A 25,340-nucleotide genomic window follows, 5' to 3' on the forward strand; every position below is an offset into this window, starting at 1 on the left:
CAAACAGTCCAGGCCTCAGATGATGAACTAATGCTTATGAGTAAGTTTAAAAGGATTACAACAGTCAACATATTGACTTCCAAATTCCGAAGTGTAATCTAGGGTGATCTTTATCTGCTTGCTCTGTTTTGGACCAGTGACTCTTCTGTTTTCCTGCTTGAAGAATGTCAAAGTTGTGGGAACATTCACTATATAAATAATATGGTTAACAGATCTGTTTACCAGCATATTAATAGTGTCTTGCGCTAAAAAAAGAGGAGATGTGCCTGTGCCAGGAATCAACGTCATACAATGGCACACAGGGGAATCTTTTAGAAGTTGCAGCATTTCCAGAATTATAGTCTATTTTTTTTTATTCTGCTAAGCTATTTCATTGACATATATTGCAAAATACAATAAATGCATTACCAAAGTCAGCTTACAGAAAATCATTTGCATAGAGTAAATGCATTTAACCCTTTTTCTGCCAGAGCAGTTTTTGCACAATAAATGCACATTAAAATGTGTTAATTGCACATTTTAGGCCTGAAGATTAGTTTAAACCCTCAAACATTATATATTTTCTGAAACCAGAGACCCTGGATTTACTGCAATTTTTGTCATTGCAATTATTTAGGTGACATGATAGCACATTAGTCTATCAAACGCATATTTTCCATAAAATATACACTAAAACCATTTTAGTACACAAAAACCCAATATATTGCGCAATTTTCAGTAAAATATAGACAAGGTTGCGTCAAGCAAATAGATATCCCTCTAAATATGTCCATAGGCTATTCCTTTAAAAACCCTTAAAGATCATAAAATTAGAGATAACTGAATAATGGCCCTAGAACTATTGGTGTGCATGGTGGGGAACGACAGCTCTGAACCGGAAAGTTATGCAATACACATTGCTTCCTGGTTCATTCACCAAAGGGAGGATTGGCAAACATCTATCCAGCGACCCCCATCATGCTAATCTCAGCTCTATAGGTGGTACAATGGAGCCAGGGATACATGGCGGGGGTGAGTCATACCAATTCCCTAAGTGGCATACTCCACTGCCTGTGGAAGTGAATGGGTGGCCCTAAATGACCTATACCAAAAAGCCAACAGTCTGCTTGTAAAGTACACATACACACTTCCAGCTGGTGTAGCAGCTAGGCGTGTGTGTAAAAGCTTCTGCTGACACCAAGTAAGCCCAATATTGGTGGCAGCGAAAGGGTTAAAGTATAGGTAAAGCCAACATATTTTTTTAGTTTTGAATAAAATCAGATTTTTTTATATACTGCCTAAGGCCCAATGGAGAGACTTGCCTTGAATTTCTGTGCTGGAGATGCAACAGGAAATCAGAGGAAATCTCTAAAAAGTTATCGGACAACTCTACATTTTTGGATTTCCTACCACCTTCGATCTTAGTGATAATTGTCACCGATAACATCGTAACTGTTAACCCTTTGCATTCATGAGTGAAGAAGTAGAAGAAATGTTTATAACAATGTGCACAGGGTATATATTATCCCTTACATGGCTAGAAGTCATTGATGGCTAGATGTCCAGACCAAATTTAACAACTTCAGCATACGTCCATTAACTTGACAATAACTCAATTTGAATAATTTTACATTGTTTTTAAGCACACATAAGGTTTTTATTTGGTACACTAATAAATCTTTTTTTTTTTTTAATGATAGGCCAGTGGTTTCCAAACTTCGGCTCGTTGCATGCATTTATCTGGCCCTTGGGGCATTATTTTCCCCACTGTCAGCAACAGCGGGGCACAGTTCCTGCCACGGACACCAACAATGAGGCACTAGTCCTATCACTGACACCAACTATGGCACACTATTCCTCCCGTTGATGATGGGCCACTATTTCTCCCACTGACACCAACAATGGGGCACTATTCCTCCCACTGATACCCAGGACATTTTCTTCCCCCTCTGGCCACAGTCCGGCCCCCCCTAAAGTTTAAAGGACAGTAAACTGGCCCTTTGTTTAGAAAGTTTAGAGACCCCTGTTATAGGCTACCAAGTAAAATTTGAAAAACTTTATTTACTTAAGTTTTTGCTTTAAAAACCTGTACTTGTCATAAAAAATTTTTTTATTTTTTATTCTGTGTACAGAGCAAGTACACACAGAAAAAGCTGGACACAAAATAACATGTGATTACAATGTCATAGCATATTACTGGGAATCATGCTGATTCTCAACCATAAGTGGGACCAGGAGTTGTCCATGACAGACGGACCTGGAAATCAGGGCCTGGGAACATTAATCTTCATATTCAAGTGCAGTATAGCAGCTCCTGAGTGCTGAAGTGTACAATCCCTGCCTCAATACAAGTGAATGGCTGTATGTGACTGTGCTCGAGTAAGCACAGATTGCTTTTGCATTGGTGTGTATGGCACAGAAGTGTCATGGTTTGTGAAAAATGCTGTATGCGCACATTAATAAAACAAACGAATGGGCACACTTTGCTTGTCTTCATTAATGTTCATGTTACAATGTAATACATTTAATGTGGATGTGGGAATTCTTATTGATTTACAATGTCTATGCTCATCAAAGTAAATCGTTTAAAACACTATGGTGACTTCTGCTTTAGAAATCGATATATAAATGGAGAGCAACAACACAACCAATTTTGCATAAGCCATATACCATGACAAGAGGCAGAAGGTCTTTCCCTATTTAGCAATTGTGTATTTTTCTTGTAATGCTGCTCTAAAGAAAAAAAATATTTTGGCTGTTTATTAACCACTTGTTTGCAATAAATCATTATCTTTTGCTAGAAAATTACTTAGAGCCCCCAAACACTGTATTCTTTTTCTTTTTTTAAGCAGAGACCCTACGGAATAAAATGGCAATCATTGCAATTTTTTTATGTTGCACGGTATTTACGCAGCGGCTTTTCAAGCGCAATGTTTTGGGAAAAAACACACGTTAAATTAATTAAAAATAAATAAAATAAGAACACAGTAAATACCCTAATTTTTTGTATAATCTGAAATATGATGTTAGGCTGAGTAAATAGATACCTAAAATGTCACACTTTAAAATTGCGCACATCTGTGGAAAGACGTCAAACTACAGTACTTTAAAAGTCTCCATAGGCGAAGTTTAAATGAATTTACAGGTTACCTGTTTAGTGTTACAGAGGAGGTCTAGCGCTATAATTATTGCTCTTGCTCCAATGTTCGCGGGGATACCTCACGTGTGGTGTGAACACTGTTTACATATGTGTGCACGACTTACGTATGTGTTCGCTTCTGCATGCGAGCACAAAGTGATGGTGGTACTTACATTTTTTTTCTTCATTTTAATTTTACACTGTCCCTTTTATTTTTTAGCACTTTTATTCATATTACAAGGAAACATTTCTTGTAATATAAATAAGAGTGTTAGGTCGTTTTTATGGAGAGACCTGGGGTCAAAAAGACCCCAAATCTCTCCTTTACTTTTAAAAGCAAAAAAAATAAAAAATGATTTTGTTTAAAAAAGAAAAAAACTTTACTTCTGCCCTAGACCAGAAGGGACGTCATGATGTCACTCCTGTCCTCCAAGGTCATATAGGCAATCAAAGATGATCTAGTCTCACTGTATATGTAACCAGCCTGCTGCATTGTTGGATCGCTTCTCAGGTGCGCCGGTGGAAATTGTAAACCCAAGAAACATCGGTAAGCAGTGGGAGGGAAAGCGATCCAGTGGCTAATGAGCCACTTAGACCACTTTCATGAGAAAGCCAGCCGGGTATCGGATATCGGGCTTATGGCTGATAGCTTCAGTCATAACCCCAGTAAAACCACTTGCAAACTGCAATGTATGTATATGTACTGCAGTCAGCATGTGGTTAAAGCAGCTGCATATATAAGTATAGAATATTATTTACACATTGAAATGCATAAAAAAAAAAAAAATTTAAAAAGACGCACCCGACATCTAATGACTCCTTTGTGATAAACCCAGATCTGATCTTCAGCTACGTTGTCCTCCATAACCTGTATCCTTAAAAGTTTGAGATCGTCTACATTTCCATTTGTTGACATCATCATTCCATTTTCCTTATTTCGAAGCTTAAAGTACAATCGTTTCTGTTAAAAAAAAGAAAAGCAATATTTAATGTTTTATAGGTTACTGTATCAACCCATAACTTACCAAGAGAATAATAAATATTTAATGTCTAAAAAATGACAGCACACATCCTTAAAGGCTTAGTTAACGTAACTTTAAAGTAGTTAATACTGGAAATAAATCATTGAGTATGGCTCTGCTCACTAGATGCTCATGTGACCAATGTAATAAAGCAGATGTAAACCCTTCCTGAATTACATTTTTTTTTTTTTTTTTTTTTTATAGTATTGTGCATAAACACAACCTAGAGACTGGAACAGAGTGTTGTCATCCTATAACAGGAAGAGCATAAACAAAAACCTTCATGACAGGATCAGTACATGATATTTTAATGACAGCTGCAATTTTAAATATACTGAAAATTTATTTAACATGTAAAAGTTTGTATGACATTTTAGTGATTGGTTTACATGTACTTTTATCACAAGGTTTGTGATGAAGCATGATCTGCTTTGCCTAATTTTTTTACAAATGGTATCTGACATTCTCCTTTACACTCTCCTGAATTAAATGTTCAACCAATTTATACAAACATTAATTCAAATACTTTAGTTGAAATTTTTTTTATAACTCCACCCTTAGTCAAGTAGTACTTCTGACATTTATTTGATGAACTTGTTTACTGAAATACTGTATAACTGAATTAATCCAAGAAAATAGTAAATAATCCAATCAGCATTTAGCTATTAAATATACTTCTGAATTATCAGACATTTTCTCAGAAAATGTAATCTTTAGGCTTCTTCAGATGTCTGTAAATACCTGTCGAAGGGGACGTAGTGATCCAATTCTATTCCAGCCACTAAACTGCCGCCACTGTGCGATCCTGCTTGGTGAAATTAACAGTTGTTGACCTCTGTAATTAGCGTATTCATAAAGCACCCATCTGTAAGGAGAAATGTCTACATTATGACAAGGCATTAGGGAAACAAACAACATCAAAAATCATAACAATTCATAATGAAAGTATTTTCCTAAGCAATTATGTTCTAATTCTTTTGTTTCAATGATAGTAATGCCAATGTATCATTATTGAAAACTACGTTTTACATTTTTGAGTACTGATGCAATGGCATTGCTATCATTAGTTCATTTTTTTATCATTAAAATAACATTAATGCCGTGTACACGCGATCAAACTATCCGGTGGACCTGGTCCGGACAATCCGCCCGTGAGTGGGCTCTGGCGGACTTTTTTTCCCCAAAAGTAAGGCGGACTTAGAAAGTAGTTTTGACTCAAAAATTTTCCCCCGGACTGCGAGTCCGGCGGACAATCCGGCCATCTGTGTGCTAGTCCGCCGCACACGGAGGAAAGTCAGTTCATTTTGAACGTGGCTCCAGGTAGCCGTGATTTGCGAAGGAGGTCAATGTCGCCGCCTTTGGCGGCGAGATTGACACCTCGCTGGCCCAGTCACCTGGTATGGACTTAAAGGGGAAGCCCTACGCTGAAAAAACGGCGTGGGGGTCCCCCTCAAGGTCCATATAAGACCCTTATTTGAGCACGCAACCTGGCCGGTTAGGAAAGGGGATGGGGACGAGCGTGCGACCCCCCCCCCCCGAGCCGTACCAGGCCGCGTGCTCTCAATATCGGCTGCTGCATGTCTAGCTTGGCAATAAACCGTACTATGGAGTCACCATGTTATACAAATACATACAGTACATGCAGAATCCAAAAAGGGCTGCATGCTTTTTAAAACTACTAAGCAAAGAAACAGAGCCCTTTTCATTGGTTAGACAACCTTCCAAGGTAAGATCATACTCACATTCCTCCAAGGACCTCAAGAGACATTAAATCGGGGGAGTAGCCCATTGCCTGCAGATCTGTTGATTCTTTGCTAACTTTTACTCTTCTCCCTTTAAAGTTTTCCTTTCCAAAAAGTACTGCATCCGGCTCTGAAAATTCCTGTTGGAATAAATATCATTCTCAGTACAAAAAGATTTCAAATGTTACCTGTGTATCAGCTCATAGACACGAGATGAAATCACCTGATAGAGCTTCTTTTTGTGGTCTTAAACCAGCCATAAATGGACTGACCTATGTCCACTGACTGTTGATGGCGAAATAGAGCGATTTACTTTCCTGCCACCTCTGGCAGGAAAGAAAGTTGCATCATATATTGATCGCCTAAGCCATTCAGTAAGGTGATCTCTGCTGAAGAGGAAGGTTAGAGTTCAGACTGTCTGATACTGCCTGATACTTCACTTTTCATAATAAATAGCATAGAATAGGCTTTTGTTTTGTCTTTTCTGCCCAAGCCATCCCAATGGGCTTATCTCTCACTTATCTAGTTCACGGAACCTTAGAATTTTCACTTCTCAGTTCAAAATAAAAATAAAATGCTTTCAGAGAGCTGACTTATATCATGTGACCCTCCAGGAGCTTCTTATCCCATCATACACTGCCTTGCTGTATCAAAGAATATGGCGTTGATCACTCTGGACCACACCTCCCTCAATACTATACCACCTCTTTTATTTTGACTCACTTTCCCACTTCTTCCTGTAAGGTGGCCATACAACATGCAATCAGATTGTACAATCTCCTTTACATCTATCAACTATGTAGGGCAAGGGCCTGCCTGATTTGATACAAATTGAATGGATTGTTCAGGTAGGTCCTCCTATTCCACAGTTTTGGTAACTCTAAAGAGAATTGTGCAGAGATTTTACGATTAGATTCCATAGTTTATGGCCATGTTTATACATGTACATGGAAAGGAAGACATTCAGCTGTCATTGTTCTTGTAATCCAGGTCCAGCTCAGGGAGGGGGAGGGTCTAAACGCACCAATTTTACTTTTATGACCTATTCACACAGCGTAGTGAATGGAGTGCACCTTTTTTGGTGTGTTTTTCCCATGACACGCATATGCAGCCCAGCTCAGAAACCCCTTGGGGTTAATAAAGCCTGCTCCAAGAATGGTAGACAATTGACATCCGTGTGAAAGAGTGCCAAACAGTGTTGTTCTGTGTGTTGTCTTTAAATTCAGAATTTAATAAAGGGGAAAGAAACCGAACGGGTTTCAAAAACTTGCATCTTCAAAGCCTTTAGTTAGCCTATCAAATGCATCAACGAAACGCCAAACCTTATGCTTTATCAGTGGCTAAAACATTAGACCACCCTGCTGCCACAAGTTGCACAGTGGCAAAATGTACACCAAGCAGCTTGAATCTAAACTGCATGGGTCATTAGAAATTGTTAACATCTTAATTATCAGTAGGTTCTACAGCCATAACGGGAGTAGCTGGACACAAGGCCCACCACAACCTCTAAACAGAGTGAGAGATTATTATTATTTTTTTTTATGTATTTTTCATTGAATATGATTTGTATAAGTACAGAACATAGCCTTTGGGCATTCCCCGGCTAACAAATACAGATACAGAGACTGGTCTAGGTTAAGTTGTCTAAAGCATTTGTATCAATATGTCTACAAGCAGATGTGTTTAAATGAAATGAACCAGAACACAGGAGAATACATAACTAGCAAGAAGCGCAGCTTGCAACATGAGAAATGAGTGAATACCGTACTTACATAGCTTATCATCTTTAAAGACCTAATACGGGCATCGTGTGGGCATCCCATAGCACATAAATTGGGAAAGGTGCCTTCTTCCAATACCCAGAGATTGCCTGAGAAGTCTTTTTGGTCGTACAAAGCCCACCTAAAAAAAACAACACTCATGACTGAAATTGGAACTCTAAGATAATACATAATTCAACAATAAAAAAAATTATATAAATGTTGGAAGTTCCTTATTAATGGTCAATGCTAATGGTGAAATGCTAACAATACTCTAGACCTGCCATGAAAACAAATTCAACATGGGGCAGCTACAGCTGATTTTCTTCACATGATAACTGTTATTATCATTAGTAAGAATTTTTTTTTGAGGTTTCAGAAGAATGGATGTGAGAAACTTTCGGTTGTAAAACCTTCAGGTCAAAAGTTTCTCTATATGATCTATGTTCCCCAGGTCGGTCGGTCCTGCGGTTTCCCTCCACCCTTGCACCCTCTTCCTGGGGTGGATGGTCCCTGGAGGTCCCCTGGTAACCCCCCTCTCCTCTATATGGGGTAGTGTGGTGCCATGATGGATCCTGGGGGATGGGGTTGGGTACTGGCAAGCAAGGGGTGCACGCCGCCAGGTGCAAAGCTTACCATGGGGGAGGCACTGGGCGTTCCGGGTGCCCAGATCCTCTCTTTTTCTCTTTCAGGGGCTTTCCTGGAGCCTGTGTCAGCTTTGCGTAGTGTGGCCAGCGGCCATTTTGCCACAGCCGGCGTCTTTTTCCCCCCTATTGCCTGCTGACTTCTTCTGGCTGGCGGAAAGGTTTGCGTGGTTTGGCAGCCATGATTTGGTGGTTTTTGTGCTCAGGCAGCGGTGGCCATTACTGTGTAGCCCAGATATCATTTTTTTAGCAGGTGGAAGCTCCTCCTTTTAACTCCTGTGTTATCCTCTTCCTCTGACACCACACGTGTGCGAATCTACACTTGAGGCAGCAAGCGCTACGGTGCGGAGGAGAGTCTGGTGGGGTCCCTTCCTCTCTCTGCTGCAGGCTGTGGGGTGGCCTGGTGTTACGGTACCGCTACCAGCGTGGGGGGTGTCACTTTGCAGTGGTCGCTCTTGGTGTGGGGGGGGGGGGTCGTCTCTTCTTCCCCTATGGAGCAGTTTCCCCACTTGACCCCCTATCAAAGGCTGCAAGTCCCTCTGGGTCACAGCCATCCATTCACGCACTGATGGCGGCCCTGGAGTCCTTTGTGTCCCAGGTGGAAGTAGCTCTTGGGTGGTGGACTAGCAAGAAGCATCCCCCACTTCATCCGTGTCGTCAGATCCTGAATCTGATTCGGCAGCCGTGGATGGGGCCCACCCTGCGGGGTCTGCGGCCACGCTCCCAGATTTTTCAGACAGTGAGAATGATTCCTCTGCCCCGGTGGCTGCGCATGAGAAGGCACTGGTGGACACACTGATTGCATCTGTGCAGGAAACTTTAAAAATGTAAGACGTAGCTGCAGTACAGGTGTCGGTCCCTTTTGGTACTTAAAAGCCGTCTCACGGCATAAGTGTTCCCTTATCCAATATTTTTTGACAAATGGGAGCATTCAAAACATCCCTTTTGCGGTCCCAAAGTGCTTTGCTGTGTGTTAGCCTTTTGAGTAGAGTCTTCTCAAGAAGTGGACGTCTCCACCTGTGGTGGATCCTCCAGTCTTTCGATTGAACAAAGCCACCATGATTCCAGTTGAAGACTCTCCAGCTTTTAAAGATCTGGCTGACAGGAAGCCAGAGTCTCTGAGCCACACTATGTTCACTATTGCAGGTTCGGCGTTTCGGCCGGTCCTGGCCATTGCCCTAGTGTCCCAAACACTGACAGAGTGGGCAAAGCCCTTGTGCCATGACCTGGAGTTTCCTCCTGTCTTCACTGTATTGGTGGACCAACTTGTCCAGTGGCTGCAGTTTGTCTGTGATGCCTCTTTGGACTCAGCTCCCTTGCTTTCTAAGCTGTAGTGCTTTGGCGGGTATTGTGGATGAAGTGTTGGACTGCGGACTAGGCCTCTAAAAAAAGCCCTAGCTGATCTGCCATTTCAAGGCGATTGTTTGTTTGGGGCCACTTTGGATGATATCATTAAGAGTGTCACGGGAGGAAGAGTACTTTTCTTTCACAGTCCAAAGGGGAAGGAGCCACGTTGCAATCGTGGACCTTCCTTCTCGGCACATAACGTTTTTTCGGGGTCCGCTGATAAAGGCTCAAAGTCTTTAAAACCCCCTTGGGAGGTTACAAGTGACCACAGAGAGCGGGGTTCACCAGATCCCCAGAGAAGGCTCCTTCGGCATGGTGGTATGCCCTCACCCGCAGTCCAGGTAGGGGGACATCTTTGCTGGTTTTTGGGCCCGTGGATCTCTCTGATATACGACATGTGGGTTAACAAAGTGATTCTGTCTGGTTACAAGATCGAAGTCCAGTCTTGTCGTTCCTTAAGCAGATTTTTTCCGTCCAATCTGCAGCTGTCTCCGGACAACGTTAGCCCTCCAGGGTGCGATGCAAGGCTTGTTGCTGCAAGGGCTGATTTTCCCGGTTCCAGCGTTGGAACGTTTCCAGGGTTTTCATTCAAACCTGTTTACGATCCCCAAAAAAGAGGGTACAGTATGTCCAATTCTGAACCTCAAGGCCCTGAATCGCTTTGTGTGGGTGTGGAAGTTCAGAATGGAGTCCATTTTCTCCGTGGTGGCATCTCTTCATCAGGGGGACTTTCTTGCCTCCATCGACATCAAGGATGCCTACCTGCACATTCCAATATGTGCACAACACCAGCTGTTCCTCCTCTTTGCTGTGGGAGAGGAGCATTATCCATTTGCAAGGTTACCCTCTGGTCCCGCCTCTGCTCCTCGGGTCTCCACCAAGGTGTTGGCCCCAGTTCTGGCGCTACTGCACCAGCGGGAAATTGCTGTTCTGGGCTACCTGGTCGACCTCTTGCTGCGAGCAGAGTCCCCAGCGACCCTGAGGGGAGACGTGGAGATTGCTATTCAGACTCTGGCAGATTTTGGGTGGCTGATAAATTACCAAAAGTCTGCACTGATTCCAGTTCATAAATTGGTTTATCTGGGTCTGACTCTGGATTCCGCTTTGGCCAGAGTGTTCCTTCTGCAGGACAAACTCCATAAGTTACAGACAGCAACCGGCTTACTGCTGTCTAGCAGGTGGGTCTCCCTGCAGACTTGCATGCCAGTGCTAGGTCTAATGGTGTCTATGTTCGAGACGGCCCCGTTTGCTCAGTTCCATACGAGATCCCTGCAAAAGGAGATCTTGTTAAAATGTCCAGGGTCTCTGGACGGTCAGATATGGCTGAGCCAAGGAACCAAAGGGTCCCTGATCTGGTGGCTTTGTTCCCCGCCTCTGTGGCAGGGGAAATCCTTTCTCCCTCTGTACTGAACGGTGGTCACCACCGATTCCAGTCTGTCCGGGCGGGCGGAGTCCTGGGCCTGAACTCGGCTCAGGGTCGATGGACGCTGGAGGAATACCCATCAACATCTTGGAACTCCAGGCGATAAGACTCTGTCTGGATCATTGGACGGATTGACTTCAGGGGCTCCTGATAGGGATCCAGTTGGACAATGCCACGGCAGTGGCCTATTTCAACCACCAGGGAGGAACAAGGAGTGTGTTAGCAGGCCTAGAAGTAGCAGGAATGCTCCGGTGGGCAGAGCGTTTTGTCCCGGCCCTCTCCGCTGTCCACATTCCGGGGGTGGACAACTTCCACCTCACCAAGGTTGTTGGACCAAGGGGAGTGGTCCCTACATCAGGAGGTATTTCAACAGATATCTGCATTGGGGTTCTCCAGACGTAGATCTGATGGCATCCCGGGTCAACAGGAAGGAGCAGAGGTTGGTGGTCTCGAGACCCTCTGGCGGACGCCTCAGATGCTCTTGGTGACTCCATGGGGCCAGTATTGTCTGATCTACACCTTTCCTCCTCTCAAGCTTCGAGGCCGAAGGAATTACGGTCATTCTAGTGGCCCTGGACTGGCCTCGTCAGTCCTGGTATGCCGACTTAGTGCTGGTCACAGATGCCCCCTTGCGGCTACCTTTCAGGGAGGATCTGCTATCCCAATGGCCGATCTTCCACCCTGCTTTAGTCACTGACTTTAACGGCCTGGCTGTTGAAAACCAAGTGTTGAAGGATAGAGGCTTACCTGCGTCAGCGATTCCGACACTACTTAAAGCTAGGAAGTCTACTTCCAGGAAGGTATATCATCGGACGTGGAAAGCATACATTTCATGGTGTGAGTCAGTGGGGTTTCACCCACGTTCCTTTTCGGCGGCTCAGATTTTGACTTTTCTTCAAAGGGGCGTTGAAAAGATTTTGGCCTTGAGTACCATCAAGGGCCAGGTGTCGGCTTTGGGGATTTTCTTTCAAAGCACCCGGCTTCGCATTCCCTGGTGTGTACCTTCATTCAGGGGGTGAGACATGTAGTTCCACCGATACGATCTCCTTTGCCACCATGGGACTTTGAATCTGATGCTTTCAGTTCTACAGAAGCCTCCGTTTAAAAATATACGAGAAATTCCCCTGCTCACTATGTCACAGTAGGTGGCCATCACCTCTGCTCGCAGGGTGTCAGAATCAGAGACGCTATCCTGTCGCACGCCCTACCTGGTCATTCATAAGGACAAGGTGGTTCTTTGTCCTTCGTTCCTTCCAAAAGTTGTTTTTGATTTCCATTTAAATGAAGACATTGTGTTGCCTTCCCTATGTCCCAGGCCACAACATCTGAGGGAATTTGCCTTACACACCTTGGATGTGGTTTGGGCGATCAGGGTGTATTTGGCAGCTACTGAGTCGTTTTGGGGGTCAGACTCCCTGTTCATGATCATGGATGGGCCAAAGAAGGGGCTGTCTGCTACCTCTGTGACCATTTCTAGATGGATCAGACAGACGGTGACTCATGCCTATTCTGTCAGGGGTCGGGTTCCTCCCATCCCGGTGAAGGTGCACTCTACTCGGGCGCTGAATGCCTCCTGGGCCTTCTGTCATCAGTGACGCAAGTCGTCGGTGCACACTTTCATAAGATTTTACAAAGTGGATGTGCTGGCATTTGCGGGTGTCTCTTTTGGTCGCAAGGTTCTGCAGGCTGAGTTCTAGAGGGTTTTTCACTCATGAAGAGGTTTTCTAGCTGTTCAGGTTGGTCTCCAGTTGTTCTCGTTGAGCTCCAGATTATCTGGTTGGCCTGTTTTTTTTTGTTTTGTTTTTTGGCTGCCTCACCCCTCAGGTTTGGCACTGCTTTGGGACATCCCTATGGTTCTGAATAAGGAAGCGCTGTGTCTGTCAATGAACGAATGAGAAAATAGAATTTTTGACTTACAGTAAAATCCATTTCTGGATTTTACACTCCTGTCTTCTCTGATCCTCACTTTTTTTTTTTTACTGTCCCCAATTCATCTGCTGATAGAACAGAGCCCTAGGAGGCACTCAGCACTTGCTCATTTTCGAATGAAAACTCCTCCTATAAGCTTTAACCAGTGCTCAGCTTGACACTGATAGAAGTCACAAGGCTGCTATATACTGCTGATGACAAAAGGTATTTAGCAGTTTAGATTTGTATTTCCATATTCTGTGTACAGTGGTAAACCAGATATAGTGAATGCAGGGTCCTGGGTTTAGTAACGCTAAGTGAAAATTACTTTTGCAAAGTGAAAATGCACTGTGAATGAGGTGCGAGATGTGAGAATTTTTATTTTTTAAGACGTTTCATTGAACATGATTTTGCATTCTTTGCAAACTGAATTTTCACTTAAGACCACCTCATTAAGATAAGTAACCGATCACTCTGCAAAGTGAATATGCGCCTCCTTTAGTAAAATCAACCCCAATGTCTACAAAAGACCTACTAAACATACAGGTGTCAGCATTAATAATGTATGTTATAATGCTTACTGTTCAAAAAGTGAATCTTGTGCAGATTGTGCATGCATTTATTACTATAGATTAATAGCAGGAACTGTTGATTTCACACAGTACACCCCTACATATATTATTTGAATGTATAAACCACAAAGGTATCTTTAGGAAGTGCAGGACATAAAGAGGAACCATATACAGATCCCATCTCATCATAATAGCAGTATGTCTTCTTTACTTTGCTTGCTCCATCACTGTTGTGTATAAGAATATATTTGCTGTTTGCTGAAAACTGGCAGTACAATTTAACACAATATATGCTATACTTTTTGAGTTCCTAGTTGCTGGAATCTCTATTATGCATTTGTCTCTTACCTGCCTGAAGAAACTTTGCAAGACATTATTTTAAGAGAGTCGTCTATGTTATTCACATCTCCTTCATATATTTGATTTTGACCTTGGAAGTCAGGTTCTGAAAACACTTCAACCTTAAAAAAAATCAAATGAAAACAAAAATCTCATAAAAAATACTAACTGATCACAACAGAATGTGAGATGTATGTTTTTTTTTAATTGTTACAGTTTCCACGAGGACAAGCCAGTGAGGGCTAGATATATCATTAGTAATTAAAAAATAATCTTTATAAAATGTTCTCTTTTTACTATTTACCTACATGACCTCTACACTATTTATAAGTATATTCATTTCTAAAGTGTGATTATCAAGACTTACTTTCAGTTACAAGCTAGGAAGAAATATGTCTGCAATAGTTTTATACAAGACGCTGAGCTTCTTAAATAGACAATTTTTAATATAGGTTAGTAAAACCACTAAGATTCAATACAGAGACATATAAAACCATTACCATATTGGGGAAAGTCACTATTCATACCTTAAAATGTCCCCATGGGCTATCAAGGGTTTCCTAATGAAAAAAAAAAGGACAAATATTTACATGGAAAAGATAACATTCTTCAAATGCTGCATTCAGGTTTAAAGCTTCCAATCATGTACTAAGCAACTTTTGTTTAACCCCTTCCCACCGACCCTTTAAACTCTAGGGGTCTCAAACTGGCAGCCCTCCAGCTGTTGCAAAACCACAAGTCCCATCAATCCTTTAGTAGATGACGCATTAACAATATTTTTAATGAGAGGCATGGAGGAAGAAACCAATTCCAAATTAGGCTGAGCTTAAAGCGGAGTTCCACCCAGAAGTGGAACTTGCGCTCGTTGTACTCCTTCCCCCCTCAGGTGCCACATTTGGCACCTTTGGGGGGGGGGGGGCAGGATACCTGTCTTTCACAGGTATCCTGTTCCCACTTCCGGGAGCCTCAGCCACGGGTATTGACATCACTACCCGGGCTCCCTCCTCCTCCTTCACGGGCCTCAAGCCAGTATGAAAGAGGAGCGGAGCCTCGCACATCTGCAGTAGGGTTCCCTTACTCACAATGGAGGTGGCATGTATCCGACAGCTGAAGGAAACATCAGCTGCGGTGCTGACATTGCTGGACTCCAGGACAAGTAAGCGTCTGATTATTAAAAGTCATCGGCTGCAATATGTGCAGCTGCTGGCTTTTCATTTTTGCAGCAATGGGCGGACCTCTGCTTTAAGTAGAGTGCCTAAGGCTGCCATACATGGGGCAAATTTCTTTCATGCAACCAGGGGTTGCATGAAAGAAATTCGCACAGGTTCCCCATCAACATAAACAGTGTGGAATCAGCAATTATCTTCTCCCAGCGGGAGAGAGACAGGGATTATTGCTAGCGGTAGGGATAAATCGCAAAAGAATCCAGCAGGCTGGTTGTACCCACGTTTATCGATCAATCAACTTTCAGCCTGCCCATTAACAGTTAGAATCTCCGCCAGTTCCTACTAAACCAGCTGAGATTTGAACCATGTTGAACCAGGCTGGCTTAAGTTGGAGATATTGATACTGCCACTAACTGTGCCAAAGATTTTAAAGTCTCACTATCATAGAGATGTTTCAATGTGCATATTCCTGATTTTTCCCCATCTCTGGAATCCCTGGAGTTTACACATTTCAGGAAAAAAGGGGACTAATGGGGTACAGATAACTAATGGGGTACATTAAGGAGAAAATACCCAGTATTTTTTTGTCACATCCCATATTTTGCACATTAAGAAAAGAGTACGGATGATCCCTACAAAGCCCTTCGAACTGGCATCTCCAAAGTATATAAAGGTTGGTGGCCTTAACTCATAACTGAGCATAGGCTGTAGGATGATGTAGAGGACATCTTAGCATTCCACCCTGCTAGATGTTGTAACTGGGCCATTAACAAGTAGATCCATGGATCTGGGACAGATCAACTTTCTGCATTGATAGGATATTGTAAAAATTCAAATTTTATCCTTGGCGACTTCCTACTCCAGATTAAGTCCCTAAATAAAATATTAACCCTTACAAACATCCTTGGGGATATTCAAGTAGGTCGGAGAGAATTATGGAGAAAATACAGCAACTGCTACCAATAATTAATCTGGACGGAGAACTGTCTTTGACTGCTTGGTCTGTATTTTGGGAGTACACAAAGGGGTTAGTCGGTCATAAAGGGTTTAAAAAACTCCCCTGCATATGACTGGATGTTTAAATATTTGTAGAGCTAGCATAAAATGTACACCACTACTAAATCAACCCCACATAGTATCCATTATTTTTTTTTTAACAAACTGTACAGTGGAACTGACATACCATAAGAATTGGCTGTACAGAGGAGATTTTGTAGCTCTTAGCTCCCCAGTCACTAAAGTTAGAGTACATTCCTTTCTCCAGTATGTATTGTTCCCCCGTAAAGTCAGGACATTCGTAAGCCACCCATCTGTTTAAAAGTAAAACAGAATTGTCAATACACATCAACAGCAAGTGTTTTTGTAAACCACAATCTCCTTATCTAGAAATAGTTCAATCGAATATACGATAAAATAAATGTTACATCCCGTCATTAAATCCAGTTTATTGGCAGCCTTAAAATACCAACAGTTTTTATGTAATCCACATATTCAAATATACTTTAACTAAAAAACCTATACATTCATAACCACTTTTGTCTAGTGTCAGTTGACCACTTGGTTGAACACAACAGGAAAAAAGTGAGAAAAGTTATGCAAGATAATAGTGCAGAGCCTTAGCATTAGCCTAAACCAAAAGCAAATATAAAAATGTATGCAGCTTTGTAGTTATTAAAACTGAGTTAAATTCTCTTAAATATTAAAGTGGTTGTAAACCCTTACAGATCACTTTTCGCTACAGATAAGCCTCAAATAAGGCTTACCTGTAGCTACCCAGGATATCTCGCAAACCTGCGCGGAAACATCGCCTGTATTTGCATGTGCCGATGTCATTGGCACATGCACATTGACACAAACTGAAGCAATGGCACGTATGTGCCGTTGCTTCAGTGAATCTGCTGTTATCGCACACATGCGCGGGAGTGACGTCATTGCGGCTCCAGCCAATCACAGCGCCGTAGCCGCGATACCTGGAAGTAAACCCCGGGAGTGATGTCGCTGGCCAGTGCTGTGTATGGGCACCACAGCGAGGGCTTCAATCTCAGGTGAGTGTTACATAATGAGCTAGTATGCTATGCATACTAGCTCATTATGCCTTTGTCTTGCAGGTGTAAGTTTTTGTTTTGTTTTTCAAAGTGGGTTTATAACCACTTTAACAGTGCAAGTACAGGAATTTGGTTCAGCCTGCTGCAGTCTCTGTACAGCAGAGCTCAGGATGGGAGAGAAAGAAGCAGAAAAAGCCAATAAGTTCATGTGATGACAAGCAGCATTCTGATAGGACCAAACTGACAGAGAGCTGAGCTCATGACTGTTTTTCTTTTCCTTCACTGCCCAGTCCGAGGCTTGGAGCAGGTTCATGAGAGCCTGGGCTCACAACAAGTGGGTTAAAGGATCCTGGCTGTCATACTGGAAGACTGAGAACTTCTGGCAGCGAGATAGAAGTACTTAATATTTTAATGGACTATCATTTTTTTTTCTTTAATTATTTTTGACTGAAGTTTGCTTTAAAGTGTAACGCTAGCCAAAACTTTTTTTTTCTTTAGCTTTAGACAAAAGGTTTAAAACCTGTACTAGATGTTTATTGTTGTCCACTTCCACTCTAACTAAGAAAAACAGGATTTTTTTTACTGCCAAGGGCACACAGGAAATTACAAATCATTGCCATGCTGACAAAAGACATATTCTGACAAGTCTGTTATCATATTAGGTGTGACCTAGGAATGTATGCAAGCATATCACAACAGAAGACGCTCAGACCTGTCTGCTTAATGAACCTGCTTCAACATTTCCAATTCACATCATGTGGTTTTCCATTTGCTGCAAAATATGCAGAGTAATTTTCTTTCCTTCAACCCCTGTTTGAGCCTAGGTTCCCACTGATGCATGGAAAGCAGCTCATGTGAGTCGCACAGGAATCACACTGCATTCCTGTGCACATCACATGCGATGTCTGTGTGGTGCGATTTCAGCCATACATTTTGCACCAAAATGGTGCAGGACTCTTTTCCTTTTTTTTTTCCGCACACGAATTGTATCGCATTGGTGTGAACACCCATGTGATGCGATTCTAGCAATCACACTGCGCTATGCAATCTGTTTCAGGGAGTCGTTAAGACAACACTGACACCAGCAGCAGGTCGCATGGACATCGTGCAGTTGCTTTGGTGTGCAATACTATGCTGTAAAACGCAGAAATTCTTGTGCATTTCCCACATTACATTAGTTTGAACCAGGGGTAAGGAAAGAAAATTGCACAATATATGGACTGCCTTAGACTGATGTCATTTTGCAATTACTCAGCTGGCCCATAGTGCAGGGATCTCACTGTATGGGTCTGTGTCCTGGTGTTCAGAAAATGACAGATAACTAATAAAAAGATATATTCAGTTATTCATACTAGCTGCAGCGAAAGTACAAAATATTTTTAATGCATGCATAACTTTATGCACAGTCTGTCACATCAACTTTTAGAGCCTAACTACACCACATTTACAGTGGATATAAAAAGTCTACACACCCGTTAAAATATCAGGTTTCTGTGATGTAAAAAAACGAGACAAAGATAAATCATTTTAGAACTTTTTCCACCTTTAATGTGACTTATAAACTGTACAACCAAGTTGAAAAACAAACAAATCTTTTGGGGGAGTAAAACTAAAAAACTAAAATATTGTGGTTGCACAAGTGTGCACACCCTCTTATAATTGGGGATTTAGCTGTGTTTAGAATGAAGAATTCACATTCAAACTCATGTTAAATAAGAGTCAGTTCACACATGCCATCATTTAAAGCTAACCCAAATAAAGTTCAGCTGATCTAGTAGGTCTTTCCTGCCATTTTCTTAGTCGCACCCTACAGCAAAAGCCATGGTCCGCAGAGAGCTTCCAAAGCATCAGAGGGATCTCATTGTTAAAAGGTATCAGTCAGGAGAAGGGTACAAAAGAATTTCCAAGGCATTAGATATACCATGGAACACAGTGGAAAATATGGCACAACAAGTGACATTACCAAGATCTGGACATCACTCCAAAACTGATGAGAAGATGAGAAGAAAACAGCAACATTAAAGGAGCTGGAGGAATATCTGACAAGTACTGGCTTTGTGGTACATGTGACAACAACCTCCCGTATTTTCATATGTCTGGACTATGGGATAGAGTGGCAAAGAAATACATCCAAGCCCAACTAAATTTTGCAAAAACACATCTGAAGTCTTTCAAAAGCATATGGGAGAATGTTTTATGGTCTGATGAAACCAAGGTTGAACTTTTTCAAAACAACACTGCACATCACCAAAAGAACACCATACCCACCAGTCAAACATGGTGTTGGCAGAGTCATGCTTTTTGGGGCTGTTTTTCTTCAGATGGAACAGGGGCCTTAGTCAAGGTAGAGGGAATTTGAACAGTTACAAATACCAGTCAATATTGGCACAATGCCTTCAGGCTTCTGCTAGAAAGCTGAAAATGATTCAGCGTGATAACGACCCAACGCATAAATAGCATACATCCAAATGAACAAAAAAATGGCTTCACCAGAAGAAGATTAAAGTTTTGTAATGGCCTAGCCAGAGCCCAAACCTGAATCCAATTGAAAATCTGCGGGGTGATCTGAAAAGGGCTGTGCACAGGAGATGCCCTCACAGTCTGACAGATTTGGAGTGTTTTTGCAAAGAAGAGTGGGCAAATATTGCCAAGTCAAGATGTGCCATGCTGATAGACTCATACTCAAAAAGATGGAGTGCTGTAATATAAATCAAAAGGTGCTTCAACAAAGTATTAGTGTAAGGGTGTGCACACTTATGCAACCATATTTTATTTTTATTTCCCTCCACCTAAAAGATTTCAGTTTGTTGTTCAATTAAGTTGTACAGTTTATAGGTCACATCAAAGGTGGAAAAAAGTTCTAAAACTATTTATCTTTGCCTTATTTTTTTACATCACAGAAACCTGACATTTTAACAGGGGTGTGTAGACGACTTTTTATATTCACTGTATGCGTATGTTGAGATGCTTTAGGTTAGCCAATCTATTCATTTTCAATGAGCTGTTAACTTTCCACAAAAAGCACACCTTTATTTTTGACAATGAATTCAAATTTGTTCATTGTAGCATGGTACATTAGTATACCGTGCATGTTTTATATTCAGATTTAAAAGTTTTGCAGAGATTCAGAACAAAGTAATTTACAATATATAGTAAAATATGTAACATTATGAAAATAATAAACATGATACCTACACGCCACTTAATACGTTAATAGACTGTATCTTCATTCCAAAACCTGTCTCTTCCATATTTGCTATGATCCCCAGGACATTGATGTTTGCTGCCTTTTCATCCAAGTCTTTCTCACTGTACATTATCATGTGGGGAGTTGAAAAGTCCTGAGAGGTAAATATGAAAAGGTTTTAAAAAAGTACACAAGAGCTGACTGACACACTAAGGATGACCACAGATGACTTGTTTTTTTCAATCAGCAAGCAGGCTTATTGAAAAAAAAAAAAAAAAAAAACCCCAAAAAACCGAGTGGATTCCCCCATCCACACAAGTGAGGTATATAGAGGAAACCTCCCCAATGAGACATTGTATTCTGACAGTGGGAACTCTCTGCTGTCAGAATACAATGATCAGTGGCTGCAGTCAGTTTAGAAACATGTGTTTCTAAAACATTTCTAACATTTCTGTTCAACAGAAGTCGATCGTTGGATTATTAGATATACCCAATAATGTGTGTGTGGCACAGCTTAGTTTTCTTTAATTGAGACTGAAATTCTTTTGAGCTGTTCCTTTTTTATAACCAATTTGGGATTGAAATACAAATTTAGTAGTCCAAATGTAAAATACCTCTAACCATAAGAACGTTAATTGCCCTTGCAGCAGAGAACTAGGAATGTGCAACTGTGGGGTTGATTTACTAAAACTGGAGAGTGCAAAATCTGGTGCAGCTCTGCATAAAAACAATCAGCTTCCAGGTTTTCTTTGTCAAAGCTTAAAGTGATTGTAAGGCTTAGTTTTTTTACAAATAATTTCATACTTACCTCCACTGGGCAGTTTGTTTTGCACAGAGTGGCCCAGATCCTTGACTTCTGGGGCCCCCCAGCAGTGCTGGTAGCTCCTCCCCGCATTGTATTACCCCCTAGGACAGCGATGGTGAACCTTGGCACCCCAGATGTTTTGGAACTACATTTCCCATGATGCTTAACTACACTGCAGAGAACATGAGCATCATGGGGAATGTAGTTCCAAAATATCTGGGGTGCCTAGGTTCACTATCACTGCCCTAGGAGAAGCACTCCCGTTACCTTGCGGGTGCGCTCCCGAGTTCAGCATTTGGTGTGTATGGACGCCGAATGTAGGACTCGGGCCCAATCCTGCGTCATTGGATTTGATTGACAGTAGAGGGAGCTACTGGCTGCGCTGCTATCAATCTATCCAATCAAGAGCGAAGTCAATGGGCAGAGGGGGAAGAGTGCGTCTTCGGCGTAGGAATTACGGGACTCAGGTGATTAAAACGGAGGGGCTGGTCAGCGACAGAAGTTTTTTCACCTTAATGCATAGGATGCATTAAGGTAAAGAAACATGAGGGTTTACAACCCCTTTAAACGAGCCGGCGGAAGCTAGAAGCTGATTATCTACCATGCACAGCTGCACCAGATTTTGCACTCTCTAGTTTTAGCAAATCAAATCCTGTGTGTCAATCAAAAAGAAACAGTCAATAAGTTATTTTCAGTTAAATTACACATAGCAATTTTATTGTCTAATTAAATTATGCATAGCAGCGGTGCTAAACTTGGCCTGAGCTTAAAAGAAAATCTCTGATCAGGAGTTAATGTACTGAAAGTACTCTTCGTAAACTCTTATCGGTTAAATATGCTGCATGAGTAACAACTTACAGATAAAATTGGACGTAATGACTGCAGTAATCCATTGTAGCCTCCCCAGTTACTCCACTCTTCATAATCACCTTCCTCAAGCAAGTACTGATGACCTTCATATCCAGGCTTCTCATAGCCAACCCACCTACATTCACAAAAAAATAAACCAGTAAATTAAGCCTCAGTCCATACAGGATATAACATCACATTGCTCGGAACAATAACACATATAAAAGCGCAGGTGATGAGGAAGTGCACAAGATCTGCACCAAGTAGGCATGTTCTATAATGGGCATATACTCACAATCCACTAAGAACTCTCATAGATCCAACTGTAGAAAAGGGAAATCCTACATCCTCTCCTGATCCTTCTGGTATTTCAAGGTTCTCAAATGTCATTGTTTCTTTGTCCAACTCCACTTGTCTTCCTTCAAACATTGGTTTCTCAAAAATAATTATCTAACACATGAAAATTAAAATGTTTAATCCAATGAAAGGAATAGGTGATATCAAATTTGTTTTATATGGTGCAATGTACCCTTTTCTGAATATAATATAATATAAACATATAGTCTTAAGCCAGCCATAGATGGTTCGAATCTTGGTCGGTTCAGCAGAGACTTGCCAAGATTCAAACCATGTATCGGCAGGCTGATTGTACCCAAGTCGATCTATGAATTGACTTGGGTACAATCAGCATGTTGGATTTTTAGGTTGCAATTATTGCCAGTGACTATTACTGCTAGTAATAGTCATTGTTTCCTCCCGGCCAAGACAGTTCCCTGCTCCCCCCTGCTGGAAAACACAATAGCCCCACAATAGTATATATAAAAGAAGTTCCACAATAGCTAACTATGGCCTGCCCAAGACTACAGAAACTGATCCACATCAAAAGGTGGGTATGGTCAAATTGCAATTCCAACAGTAGATCTGATAGGGGTAATAAATACCAGGATTGTACCCAAATTGATGGATCCACTTGGGTACAATCAGCCTGCCTATACATGATTAGAATCTCGCCCGGCCCTGCTGATCCAGCCGAGATTTGAATTTTCTATTCCGGGCTTTACAGATACAACAGGCCCTTTTTGCCCTTTAACCTCCCTAGCGGTATGATTATGACAGATTTTTGATTCCTGAAAGCAGTACATTGTTTTGCAAGGAAATTTGACGTTTTATTTTGTAGGCCTATAATTCTTAGGAATAACTCACTTAAATCTATCCAAACAAGAGAGTGTAGTAGACATCCCGGGTATGATAAAGTTTGAAACATGAAATCATAAATTATAATATAATAAATAACTATAAATAATTATAACAAATTATAATAAAATGTATTTAAAAACGTAATCAAATCAAAAACACAGAAATTTGTGCAGAATTTTAGCTGTCACTACTTTAAGTGTTTGACAAGGAATTTCCCCATGAATCACTATCGCTCAATTCTGCTAGTGATTCTAATTTATTATCGCTGTTTTCTAAATCCACTTTTGATGTAAAGGGACACTTTTTGGTTGCTATATGGACAATCTCAAGTTTACCGGCAGAAAGAACAGTATATATAATATAAAACTGCATGCATGGCACTGGACAAAAGGGATGTGAAATCATTTGATACAGTAATGTAATCCGTAAAATTACAGTGTACTGTATGTGTTTTTCACTTTTTGAATTTGGCACCGGGGCTCCGTTCCAGTGCATCGTGATGCTCACAGGGAACGGAGCCCAGAGCGGTGATAGATCGAGCAGAGGTCACGGCTCACAAACACAGAAGGGAGACACTGCAGGATCCTGGGGACACGGTAAGTAACTTTGCCTGAATCCTGCGATGCAATCCCAAGTGTGGCTTGGGGTTACTGCATTTGGTAATGAAAATTCACCCCGAGCCACACTCGGGATTATCGCCAGGGAGGTCAAAGGCAGCCATAATGCTAGTGCGGCCCATACTGAAACTGAATTTGATACTCCTGCTCTAGAACATGTCTGGGCATTAGCTCCTTTGACTAGTTCCTGTATGAAGAAACAGCCTTTACTACTCCCTGTGACATCATCACTTCCAGCAACTGCAAGAGTATCAGTTTCTACTGACCTAGTCATGCCTCCAGAACTACATATGCCAAAGAGCCTTTTACCTATACACATTTGAACTAAATCACTAAAGGAGTTTAAAATCCCCACACAATTAGTTTTGTGAGTATTTACTTCTAATATCCAATCAATCAAAAAGCTAATTCCTGTTCAATATACCCAGTCATGTGCAGATTAAATAAGTAAACAGGAATTTGCTTGTAACCTAACTGGATAATTGAATAAATAGGCCTCGGTGTGTGGGCAAGCTCTTAAGAGTCAAGGCAGCATTACTGCTTTGCTGGAAAATAAGGAACCGTATGCATATGAAGAGGTGGAAAAGGTGGAAGATAAGGAATGTTCTGTAGTCCAGGAGGCAGCACTGACAACGATGGTTGGAATTCAGTGCAGTAAAGGTATTGTGCTGTCAGCCCAAAAAGTAAGTTAAGAGCAAACTGGATTTCTGGCAATCAACAGGTATTTTTTGTTTTTGCCGTCTTTTTAAAGGTATTAAACATGGAGAAATAATGTATGCCTTGCAAAGATGTACTGAAAATGTTTTTGTTATTTTGCCCTGATATACAAGGTGGTGATTACTTTGCATGCCTGAATATTTTCACATTTTACTTTAGTTCTCTCACCTTTGGTTCATAGGGGATTTCAACTTTGCGACTTCCCTGTAGAAAAAACAAAATGTAGTAAATGGCATATACACAATAAAATAAAGGCAAAAAATAACAATATGCAAAAGTAGAGAGACACCATACTGATAATGGGTCCGTAACCAATTCTGTCTTTAAATAGTGGCAGTTCTTTAACTGTAACAACTAAAGTTCTGCAACACTAAAAGCAGGCTCACCCTGCTGGTGAGGTTAAAGGTGTTTGTCCAATTCAGTTACAACAGCATTGGGGAAGGCATGTATTTCTGCAGACCCTCTCTGATGCCCCTTGCCTGAGCCTGTTTTAGCCTAAGGCAGCCTAGGTCTGAAGTGGCCTCCTTCTCTACAGGCACGAGAATGAAAGTTTACCGAATGCGCTATGATGCCTTTTGACATATTTATTATTCAAATATGAAAAAAAATATATGTTAAAGTTTTAAATGGGGAATGGTTAGAACCCAAAAATCTCAACCTTTTGAATATTCTCCTCCTTTCTGTTCCAGTAACTAAGACACACTGAGTAAATCTCCTAAGTAGGAGCACAGACAGTAATAGAAACCTGACAGAAGTAATAACTATTCCCTGCTCTACCCAAAACAAAAAAAGTTGCACTTTAATGACTAGTAGTGATGACAAATTATAATCTCATATCTAACTACTGTTTAAAGTGTATGTTTAGTAGGTATATGAACAGTA

At 41.4% G+C, this 25,340-nt stretch overlaps 1 protein-coding gene across 3 annotated transcripts in view; it reads right to left on the reverse strand.

The window, feature by feature from the left end:
* The window catches only part of CRYBG1 (crystallin beta-gamma domain containing 1), a 333,633-nt gene that overhangs the window by 10,894 nt on the left and 297,399 nt on the right, over positions 1-25,340 (reverse strand). For all 3 annotated transcript variants that reach the window (XM_077487171.1, XM_077487172.1, XM_077487173.1), the window contains 11 exons: positions 24,627-24,662; positions 22,223-22,377; positions 21,937-22,063; positions 20,282-20,427; positions 16,225-16,351; positions 14,403-14,435; positions 13,885-13,997; positions 7,655-7,784; positions 5,883-6,022; positions 4,882-5,005; positions 3,921-4,079 (listed from right to left, as the gene is read on the reverse strand). In XM_077487171.1, coding sequence (XP_077343297.1) covers positions 3,921-4,079; positions 4,882-5,005; positions 5,883-6,022; positions 7,655-7,784; positions 13,885-13,997; positions 14,403-14,435; positions 16,225-16,351; positions 20,282-20,427; positions 21,937-22,063; positions 22,223-22,377; positions 24,627-24,662 — 1,290 coding nt within the window. The remainder of the gene's footprint in view (positions 1-3,920; positions 4,080-4,881; positions 5,006-5,882; positions 6,023-7,654; positions 7,785-13,884; positions 13,998-14,402; positions 14,436-16,224; positions 16,352-20,281; positions 20,428-21,936; positions 22,064-22,222; positions 22,378-24,626; positions 24,663-25,340) is intronic.

Source organism: Lithobates pipiens, unplaced genomic scaffold (genome assembly GCF_037356315.1).
Source record: "Lithobates pipiens isolate NorthernLeopardFrog02 unplaced genomic scaffold, aLitPip1_a1.2 Scaffold_18, whole genome shotgun sequence".
NCBI lineage: Eukaryota > Metazoa > Chordata > Amphibia > Anura > Ranidae > Lithobates > Lithobates pipiens.